This window comes from Lolium perenne, chromosome 6 (assembly GCF_019359855.2).
Source record: "Lolium perenne isolate Kyuss_39 chromosome 6, Kyuss_2.0, whole genome shotgun sequence".
NCBI lineage: Eukaryota > Viridiplantae > Streptophyta > Magnoliopsida > Poales > Poaceae > Lolium > Lolium perenne.
This window is the reverse complement of record NC_067249.2, coordinates 134,036,077-134,047,486: the sequence shown is the minus strand read 5'-3', so window position 1 is coordinate 134,047,486 and position 11,410 is coordinate 134,036,077. Positions and strand designations below refer to the sequence as shown.

At 42.5% G+C, this 11,410-nt stretch overlaps 1 protein-coding gene across 4 annotated transcripts; it reads right to left on the bottom strand.

The window, feature by feature from the left end:
* Positions 1–1,339: 1,339 nt before the first annotated feature.
* On the bottom strand, positions 1,340–8,186 carry LOC127334481 (zinc finger CCCH domain-containing protein 16). 4 transcript variants are annotated; one of them, XR_007872178.1, is made up of 10 exons: positions 7,771–8,179; positions 7,002–7,157; positions 6,766–6,900; positions 6,482–6,640; positions 5,470–5,562; positions 3,653–3,769; positions 3,402–3,476; positions 3,009–3,235; positions 1,874–2,914; positions 1,340–1,768 (listed from the first exon to the last, which is right to left on the bottom strand). XR_007872178.1 is itself a non-coding variant. In XM_051360934.1 (9 exons), exons 1-9 carry the CDS (start codon positions 8,098–8,100, stop codon positions 1,948–1,950), a joined length of 2,259 nt encoding a protein of 752 aa, XP_051216894.1. In that variant the 5' UTR covers positions 8,101–8,179; the 3' UTR covers positions 1,340–1,947. The 4 variants fall into 4 exon arrangements, 3 of the variants coding, with proteins under 3 accessions (XP_051216894.1, XP_051216896.1, XP_051216897.1); XM_051360934.1 differs by having other exon boundaries at positions 1,340–2,914; XM_051360936.1 differs by having other exon boundaries at positions 1,340–2,911; positions 7,771–8,178.
* Between the last annotated feature and the right edge of the window lie 3,224 nt (positions 8,187–11,410).

Here is an 11,410-nt window from a genome sequence, read left to right as displayed (position 1 = left end):
TTTCTGAAAAAAATATAGGCCTTAAGCCTTGGAATGGAGGTTCTTGTATTTCATATAAAAAGGAAAGTTTACGCCATTTATATTGTTCTTCTTGATTTCTGAATCTGAATTAGACAAAATTTACGTGACAAAATCATGTACGATTGCGAAGAGACATGTTTGGTATAGAATAACTATTCTTTCCGTAAGTGTCAAACAGTGCGTCTATTATTATTATGGTGTTATATGCGTGGCACTCAGTGAGAACATACGCAGTCTCCAGCCTTTATTTGTCTGCTCTGGTGCTTTTCGGAAGTTTTTTTGCACAACTTCTAAAGCAAAGAGCAAAGGCTGTGATTAAGAGAACTAATCCACCTATTTTCATTAAGCAAGGGTCAATCAGGTCACCGCGTACTCGTTCTTGTGCAACTAGCTGCCCACACGATCGACCCACGTACTCGTTCTTATTGGCTTATTGCCCGCCAAAGAAAGTTTGCGGCCGTTGCCGGCGGCCAGACGCGGAGGAGAAGACCTGCTAACCACCGCCGCGGACCAACCTAGCTTGTCACGGCTTCTTCCGTCGTTCCGCGCCAGTCCCAACACATATTGTCAGTTACTTGATGAAACCATATGACGCCTGAAATTGCTGAAGCACACGCCATCAGATGTGCAGTCTCCCTTGCTCGTGATGAAGGATGGAACAGGATCATCTTGGCATCCGACTGTCTCGCGGTTATCCAGCGGATTAAGGCCCCGGAGAGGGACAGATCGCTGGTGGGTGTAGTGATCGAGGATATCAAATTTCTCGCCCACTCCTTGTCATCTGTGACTTTTCGTCATGTTAGTCGTTTGTGTAATAATTCAGCACATACTGTAGCTCGTCGAGCAGAGTCGTTTGGTACTAGTTTCTTTAGAGTTTATGTCCCGGATTGTATCCGCGACAAACTTTGTCTTGATGTTATTTGATCAATAAAGTGCTGAGTTCTCAAAAAAAAAACACATATTGTCGTTTGCACGAATTAAGAAAGGATGATTGAATGCTGATCAGCCGTGTGACCTTATTGAGTTCATCTCCTCCTCCATGTCCGGCCGCCGGCTATATCTGAATACCGGTAACAGCCGCGACTAAATGTGGCAGCCATTAGAACGTGGGTCCTGGGCAGTTGCACGCCCTATAGTTTCGGTCTACGTGTGGATAATGAATGTGTATTAATTAACAAATTCCTTCTTTCCTTAATGAAAACAAGTGGATTAGCTCTTCTAATCACAACCATTGCTTTGCTTTCGAAGTCGTGCAAAAAAAAATCTGGAAAGCACCGAAGCACCTTCCTTTTTCGAAAAGTAGACATAACCCACAGCCTTCTGCAAATCGGAAGCGCGACCACCTACTGATGCATTTATTTATAAGGGTATAAGCATTTACAGAAGTAAATGGTAGTACAGGCATAGCCAAAAATGCGATTGAAGAAAACAAATCCTCCTGGGCCCATTCTTATGTGTAAGAGTGTACGTAATATCATCTGCTAATTGATATGCTTAACAACCATCCTAGATCCTGGTTTCAGCAACAGGTCCATCATCACCAGCTACATCAGTAAGAGGAGAAACAATCCCGGATTCGCAAATATAAACTAGTACTCCCGCAGGGCCGTAGCATGATACTGAGACAGGAGAAGGTTATGCTCCATCTGATTCGCTAAAGGCTATCCTTCTAGACATAAGTCTACGGCTAACACCCCTCATTCACTCATTGACATCACCGTAGCATCGTTCCCATATATCCATAACTCTAGATTAGCAAAAAAAAAAAATGATAAGCCTTCTGCGTCGCAAGAGAGCTCTCTCCAGAAAAGAACCTCTCATCAGCAAAGAGGAAAGGGGAAAAAAGCAGTACCATCTATACGGCATTCGATCGTCCAAAATCCAGAGTTGCCAGTGGCCAGATGCCCAGATATTCAGCTGCGTCAGTCACGAATCACAACTACTGCGACTTCTCTTCCTCGACCTGTGCAATGAAACATCCTCCTCGCTGCTTCTTGATCGACTACTACACCCATGAGAGCCCAAATCCCTAGTGTCTTTCGAGTCTGAAGGATCTTCGTCGCAATCACTTCCCTTCTTGATTTTGCTGTGATGCTTCCTTTTCCTACTGCTCTTGTCATCCTCCATTCTCCACTTAGTACGCCTACCCCTGGACCTTTCATAATGATCATCCTCGTCTGGGTGAGCGCTATCCTCACTTCCAAGCTTACCAAGTCTACGGCTTGACCTCGAGGATTGAGGTTTTGCATCAGAATCAACATCACTATTTGTCGCTAACCATCTATCATCAGGCGCAGGGTCATCGAAATGATCACTGTGATTTCTGTATTTGTGTCTTTCACCATCTTTCTCATCATAAGAATCGTCTCCTACGGAACGCCTGGAGCTTCTTTTAGTGCTGCGCCCTTTTCTTGGTGATTTGTGTGAAGGGGAATAGCGCCCTTCAAGATAGGGATCGTCATAGGATTGCATCCTGCTCCTTTTGTGGTCATTGTACCTGTCAGTGGACTTGCTGCCTGGAGGACTCTTGCTGGCGCCTGCATCAGTAAATTCTGAATGCCAATCAGAACATCCAGGCTCCACACTTTCACGCCGTTCAGATCTGTGTTTTCTAGACTTGATTTTATCGTCTCGTTGTCCATCACCATGGTCATTTCTTCTTTCTTTGCCTATGTGCTTTTTAGACACTCTTTCATTTTCCATGGCAGAAGAGTATCTACCAGTATTATCTTCAATCTCTTGGCCTTGTTGTTTATGCTCTGCAGACGGTTCTCTTCTATGTCGGCTGTGCCCATGCTTAAGGCTGCTCTGTTCGTGCTTTGAATGTGAATAATCTCTTGACGAGTGTCTCTTATGTGCATCTCCATCCCTATATCTACTTGAAACATACCTGCTGAATCAAAATTATAATAAGCACCTTTCATTTTTTTTACTTCAGTACAATTGAAACTGCACAGATTAAATGACTAAAACATTTGAGCATGTACCTGTCATCAGAACTTCTCAGCCTCCTCCTATCTGAACTGCGTGACCATTCAAAATCTAGGGTAGCACTTGCTTTGTCAAAAACAGTATCATCTGAGGGACCAAAAAGAGCAGCCATCTTCCGAGTCCAGTATTTAGGAGGAGGATTCTCCCAATCAGCCCACTCATAATCTCCCCCAGGGTTACGAAAGCAATGAATGAAATTACAAGCAACTCCACGTGAGCATGTCTGATAAACAGAAGAGATGAAACCGAGCACATAGATGGTATTAATCATCCTTAGAATCTCTCAAACTTAGAGGTTGATCCTCTAGAAAATATGAATGTTGTGAATATCTTGACATGTCAAATAAAACAAAAGAGTGAAGAAGGCAAGGTAGTGCAGTTTTAGATACCTTGAATCTTGACCTCATGTACTCACCACAGATTGCTGCTTTCCATTTTGTCACAGCAACAAACTCGCATGATATCTGAAGGACAGGAAAAGTTCCAAGGTAAGCTTATGAAAGAGTGCCATACTGAAACAAACTTCTTTTATCACTAGGAACACCATAAAAGGGTGAAGGGTCCTGTAAGAAAGCTTCAGAAGGATGCTCTAGGAATTGTGCTCATATAACTAGCAGTACTTGACGAATGAATTATTCACCTGCTTTCCAGCAAAATATCTTCCATTCATACTGTTGTAGGCAAGAAGAGCTGAATCCAAGGATTTGTAATGCACGTAAACATTTCCTCGAAGATGGAATGATCCATTTCTACATACCTGAAATAATATCTGGAATTATTTATATGGAAAGAATTACAAAAAAAAGGCAAATTTCAGTATAATATACACCATTGGGACATTTGAAGAACAAAGAGAATCTTGACTTGGTTACTGTTTGCCTGCAGATTAAATCCTTAGGCCAAGTTGCACAGCCCGAGAAAATTTAATCTGCATAGCAGGGTCAACTTGGATAAAGATACAGAAAACCAGCATGTTTTTATCTAGCTTAAATGTAAAATTCGAATTCAAATATAGATATTTGATTCCCAGTGTTGCGTGCAAAGGAACCAATCGTAACTGGTGATAACATTTCGGTAACCATTTCAGTTCAAATATGTGTTCGATCTAAATCTAAACCAGCAGGACCTAGGTCTGAGGTTTCTTTTCTTTGGACTGATTTTTACAACCTTGGAGTGTAGTAGTTGTGAAACTTGATTCACAGCTGGACAAGTAGAGTGCTGAGGATAGCCAGATGGTGTGACTGCGAGGCATTGGGTACACATAGGTTCAGACTTGAAAGAGGAGAATAACTATGGAGAGAATAGTTTGATTTTTTACTTTCTTCATTCTAAAAATCACATGCCCGACAGTGACACATATATAGTGCTCCATCCGTTCCTAGATATAAGGTGTATAGTTTTTGGCACGGAAATTAAGAAACGTACATGGAGTAAAAACTACACAAGGATTTGGCGGGATTGATCCCGGATAATTGACATGATAAAATAGAGGAGTTTTCAAAAACACAAGCAAATCCCTAAATAAATGTCCATACAGGTTGTCCAACACAATATACCTATTTTGGAGACTTTTCTCAAAAAACTATAACACCTTATATCTAGGAACAGAGGGAGTATCTCCTAATTTGACATCCAAGGTGCTATACTATAACTAGGAAGCCGTGCAATTCAAGTATCAGAATCCATAATTTTCTAACCCTACAGTTCTGAATAAAACTTTCCTGGTTCTATCTAACTCATCTTTTATAATTCAAATCATCTCCTTCCTGGACTCTTCCCTAGCTGACTCCTTCCTTGAATATCATTGGAATCTCTTCCCTGTACAGAATTTAGGTACCAATTGTACATCTTGAATGCCGGCTGGCAGCAATGCATCGGATGGTGCTTTGATGCAACATACTTAGTCTAATCTCAAAAAGAGACATTTAGGTGCTAACTGCCAATGAACAACAACAGCGAACCAGTCTTACTAGATACTTGCAGAATAAAACAACGCCTTGAGTTGAAAAATAGAGACCGCCCTGCTAATACTATTGTTTGCTTGATGTGCGAATTGGGATACGATCTGAGTGCGTACTAACGCTAGAAACAGAGGTGAAGGCATCTGAGACGTGGGACCTGCATGAATTAAGGTGAAACTACTATGTTTTCCAGATTGGCAAACATCAGTGTGGGATACTTCCAGTCCAAACCATGCATAAATAACTTATTGATGGCTGGGGCTGGCATAACTAAAATCCTAATTACAATCTACTACTTAACTCCTATTTTCATGCTTACGGCTCATGCATGGTTAATCTCCCCGTATTGTTTCCTTCAAGTGGTTTATGGAAGAAAGAAAAATTAAATGCATGAGTAACAGATACGGTTTCTACAATCTTAGTATATTTTAAACATAGATTGTTAGCCATAGCAAATTAAAATCAAATGGTCGGCAGGGAAGGAAGAAAAAAGAACCTTAAAGTTGACAAGTTCACCAAATTTCAGAAATTCTGTATGCACATCTTCATAAAATTCTTCATAGCTCTGTTCAATCTCTTCATCTGTAAACTGGAGGATGTTATAGGAAAACTTATCAGTCCTAACGATATATATATATATATATATGAAATCAACCATTCAGCTGCAACTTTCATGATCTATGAAGTAAACACAATAGAAAACCCAAAAGGAAAAAACAGATAATTAAAAGAAGAAAATACAGAAGTAATACTAAGGAACCTACTTCAGAACTAATTTACCGTCAATAATTATTTTCTCTACTAAAGGGTTAAAGGTAGATTCACCTGTCACCTAATGATCGTCAAACACGCCCAATAAAAGAACAGCTCCTTGATAGTCAACATGTTAAAAATGCACAAATACTATTGAATTGTCAAGGAGCTGTTTCATCAATAATTTCCAAGATATGTTTCAGTTTTAAATATTTGAGATGTTTCCACCTTTCCAAAAGTTAAAACATAGCAAAGTTCAGTAACATCACCAACATGCAAATTTAGGATACAGCAGCAGATCAAAGTTCAGGACGTCTTCAATAAAGTGAAACCAACTGAGTGGATCATCCCCTCTTGCCTCAAGACGGAATTCTGGGAGAATTACATCAAAGAACATGCATTCTCTCACGGGTCCAGGAGTAGCCAGCATGTCAACTTGTCAAGTAAAACTTTTAAAGAGAAACAGGAATCTTTTAACACTTGGACGAAAACTTACAAAAGAATGAAATCAATCAATTATTTCTACCTATGGTTTTTCATTGTACAGCAAAAAGTTGTGAGCTTAATAACTAGTTTCATTTTAGCTTCAAACTATTAGAAGTTATAACCAATAAAAACAAGGAATAGGCTGGGTATAGTCTTGTAATGGGAATAAACTGTCCATGAAACAAGGGTGAATAATACTAAAATGCTGTATCAAACAAGCAATAGTTCAGGATACCAATTTATTTGCACAGGATTGTCCTCTAACAAACCTCAAGCCCTTCATCTTGCTCCAAAGCAAGGCCTGGACCATTATACATGTTTTTCATGAGCAATGTGCATGCTTTATCAGGGTAGAAATGAACCCTACTGCAGCGCACACCAAAGCGGCAAGCTGCTGTCTTGAGGTAAAATGGGCAATGAGCCTTATCCTACAGAGAAAATAAACCTGGGCATTAAATTGGTGCAAATAAAGGGAAAATATTAATCAGATGATGGGATTCACTTACTTCTACATTTTGGAGTAGAAATAGAACATTGCCAGTCCTGAACATACCTGTTCTGTTCCAAAATTTGGAGTCTCTTGAGCAACTTTCTCAAGTAGTTCTCGAGCAGACAAGGAAGGTTCTCTGCTCTGAGAAGCAACAGCTGCAGACTGAGGTGGCAGTGGATTTGATGTAGGTCTATCTTCCTGCAAGACATTAAACATGCCCTTTCAGAAGGTAACTTAAAATATGGATACTCTGCAACAGTAAAGAGCCAAGAAAAGTTTATCACAAACAGAAGCTTGACCTCTTGACTTGGCGGTTTATCCTTGGCCTTCTTTGGTACTTTGACCATTTTCTTCTTCACGGTGATCTCATTTCCTTGCCATATGATTTCTGCCGGTCCATCTTCAACATAATCCCATTCCTCATCTTCAGACACGTCTCTGTGTTCATCTTTATACTGCAATAGTCAAGACAAAATCATAATTAATGCCCATTACGATGTATATCCAAGGTGGTTCTCTAAACATTACACCAGCTAGTACAACAATTGTTGATAATAGAAAACCAATTACATGATTGATTTACCAAATAACATCCATAGTGTATCAAGAGAATGGAAATGACCAGATCCGATGAACAACCAAAATCTGTGAAGTGGGTAAGTATAGTTACTAGGTATTCGTGCTACGGACCAAGCATCAGTGACATTAAAACAAGGAGCTTGGCACAGTGATGGGCTGGGTCCATAAGGTGAACCGCATCATGTGGAAGCATATAAGTATAACTCTAGTTCAGGGCAACCAAAAAGAATCGAACAAATGAGAGCAAAGACACATGTCCTCTTCTACTCAATGCTTTGTTTGTCCCCAAACTCTGCTTCTTCTTCCTGCTTATCCTCTTTCACTTCTAAAGGTGGTGTCAATATCAGGCAACCACATAAACATCAAACTGTCATATCAACTGCAGATTACTACTAGTATTACGAATCAGGCATACAGGCTAGTAAGCAGCTTTCTAGTCTAGTTCCATAAAGGATGCAAATGAATTGGGGTAAGTGAGTAGCAGGAGACCTTATCGCGTGCAGCAGCTTCGGTAGCTCTCGCCTCTTCTTCCGCAGCCGCCGCCGCTGCCTTCTCCGCGGCACGCGAGGCGGCGGCCTCGAGCCAGCGGCGCTCGGCATCCTCGAAGGCGCGGCGCGCGCGCTCGGACGCGTCGGCCTCGGCCTCCTGGAGCTCGCGGAGGCGGCGCTCCTCCTCGGGGTCGGCGGCGAGAGCCTCGGCTGCCGCCCGGGCGACAGCTGCGGCCTCCCTACGCGCGCGCCGGCGGCGCTGCTTCTTCCGCTCCCTCCGCCTCTCCCTCCTCGTAGAAACCGCCGGGAGATCCGCGGCCGCCGCGGACATGGACGCCGGGACGGAAGCTCCTGGATTCACCGGAAAGACGGTGGCTGGCGAGATGGCCGTGGCGCAGTGATACCGGTGGGCTTTCTCTATTGTCTAGTTTATTATGTCCGGCCTGGAAAAGAGCGGGCCCAGTCACTGATGACCTAGGCGGCCCACTGCTTTATTCTTTAAACAAAAACAAAAATGAAAGGGAGACGTCTCCACTAATAAAAAACACACCCTAAAAAACTAATTAAAAATGCAAAAATATATGTAAAATTACCTCAAAAAGGAAATAAAAAAGAAAAGTCTCCATGAATTAGGTGGTATTCATATATAGTATTTCCCTCAGTTTCAAATTAGTTGACACAAACTTGGTCTGCATACGAATGTATCTATACGTGTTTCAATGTGTAGATTCGCTCATTATAGAAAAATTTGCGTCAACTAATTTCAAATGGAGGAAGTATTTGAAAGTGATAAAGTTTGAATTATATATGTATCACTATATCTCAAATTCTTGGTTGAATTAGAAATTGTGTTAGTTTAGAAAGAGAAATACTGCCCCCATGGTGGTGACGGGGTGTGGTCGGAGTTGGCGTCAACGGCTTGTTTTGGAGGTGGCAAGGGCGGAGTGTCTCTCTGGTGCTCTGGTGCGGCACCAGGTGACCCGTCGTCGGCGACCTCTCTCCTGATCCATGGTGGATCTTGTCTGGAGTTTGTCGGCGGCCATGCTCTTCGATAAGGCACCTAGGAGTCGCTTGTTGGCGAGAAGATGGCCTCCTTGTCTCCTTGGCTGGCCATGGTGGCGGGGGAGGTGGGCACGGGGGTGTGCTGCTTGATTTCTTTCGGCCTGACCGGCCGTGGAGGCGAGGGGGCGGGAGGTGTCATGCAGCTGGGCTTCTCTCTTCTGTTGATGGCGCAGTACTGGTCGCGGCCGCCTCTCTCTCCCGCTTGCTCAAGCTCTCATGGTAGTGGCTGGCTTGCGGGGGTTGCTTGATGGCGGAGGCGACTTCATCTTGGAGCTCTTCTCCGATGCTTTTTGGCGTTGGACTGAATGGCAGTAGAGCTGACGCTGCTCTGCTCTGCCCTACGGTGTTCTTTTGCGCTTCGTCACCAAGTGGTATGTCCCCGGAGATGAATCTGCAGTCCGTAGGCCAAGCCTGATCTGGAGGAGGAAGACGGAGGATTGGATCGCGTTTTTTATTTTTCTTCAGGGTCCTCTTTGTATAATCTAGGCCCGTATGTAATTTGTGTATCTTTTAGGGTCTCTTTGTACTCCAGTATTAATAGCAGCTTGTCGGGTTTCCACCCGAATGAATTTCAAAAAAAAAGTGACACTTCCCGATACTTAGGTTTAATATAATACAAAGTAATGCTGGTATCGACGGAGATGTTTGACACATGATTAAGGAGGCATGGTGAATAAAGTGGTGGCAAACATCTGCCATCTTATATGACAAGAAGGTCAAAATCTAAAAGGTGAATTCTATAGACGGAAATTAGACATGAGATGCTATATAGAGTAGAATGGTGGCACAATTAAAGACGGTACATCAAACAAATATGTGTCGTAAAGATGTGCACGCTACGGCGAATGTGTGGTCATATAAGAAATGGAGGAATTAAGAAGAAGGTAATATATGATAGTGTAGTGGTGGCACAGATTAAAGAGAAGCTAGTCCAACATTAAATACATGGTTTGGACATATCCAGTGGTGGCCTCGAGAATCACCACTTAATAAGGACTTTTAAGGATAGTGAAAACATGACAAGGTGCAAAAGACGATCACAGTTAACATGGGCTAAGGCCGTAAGGCTGGTGCCAATGCACCACGCTACTCTCACCCGCCACGTCAGCTTTTTTCCTCACTCTCACCCCACTCTCACCCACGGTGCCAGTGCACGGGGCTATAGTGCCAGCTCTCACTTCTCTCTCCTCCCTACCGCCTCCCTACCGCCCCCACTAGCACCGCTATCGCTCATCTCTCGCCTCGCTGTCGCCCCCAACGCGGGCGGTAGCCGGGCGGCAGCGGGCGGTACCGCCCGGCGCCAGCCCCAGCGCCCCGCGCTCGCGTCCCGCCTCGCTCTCGCCTATCTCCCGCCCCGCGCCGGGCGTTATCGCCCGTCCTCACGCTCCCAATGGCACCAGCCTAAAAAAGGGACTTGAAGTATTTAAAGATTTGGCTCTTGATTGCTTCTTACGCTCCTCCGCTCCATCCTTGTAGATACCTTCGGGAGATTAGCGGTCAGCATGGGCGTTAGGATGAGGGCTCTTCGCACACATGCCTTAGCCTCTCGACAGGGCCGATGTCCTACAGAATATGGTGGCAATATTGCCATGGAAAAGTGATGCCGATGGATTTCTTCCTTGTATAGATTATGTCCATCCATTAAAAATGGGCCCAACCACTGATGTCCTAGTGGTGACCTAGCTGCGGCCTGTCTCTGCTCTACTAAAAGGAAAATTGAAAACGTACCTCCATCAAAAAAGGAAATGAAAAAAGTGAAAAGTCTCCACCACTAGGTTAATATTTACCCATATGCATTTTGAATTCAAATATTTGAATTTTATATCATGGTATTATATATTCATGTTTGAATTGGAAACTATCGTAACATGCACATAGTTGTTTTCTACAAACTGGAAGGTACTATGCCAAACAAATGGTATAAACCATTTATGTGTGATATATGTGACAGAATTCGAATGACTTAGACAAACGGAATACCTTATCACACTATGAATGTTGGAATTGTGTGCATATATTACACATCATATCTGAACTGGAGATCATGCTATTATTTTGAAAATGTAAATATTTGAATTAATTATCACAATATTTAGGATTCATATTTGAACTAGGATATAAGTCTTGCAACAATTTTCTCCTATAATCTGAAAGGTAAAATACCAAATAAACAATACAACCCAACTATGCAATCTATTAAAAAGTGGTTCCATGATATTTTTATATATTTATGTTTATGAAGTTTAGATTTGGCGCTTCTCTTACTCCACTGTTACTCACATGTCGAATCAGCAATCTTTCAAAAGGCACAATAAATAAATCTACTTTTCACATGTTAGATTAACAACCTTCCAAGAATGCATAAATAAACAAATGCATCTTGCTTAGATCGGGCCAATGCTTTTACTAATGACATAAACAAACATATACAATATATGAGACCATTGCCGTTGTAAAAGGCACCAAACCACACAAAAAATAACAAATGGATGATTGAGTCTCCAACTCAAATTTGTGCACTAGGTTTCAGCTTCCATCGCCCAACCCACTCTCTCGGTTATGTGCCTTAGCATAAAAAA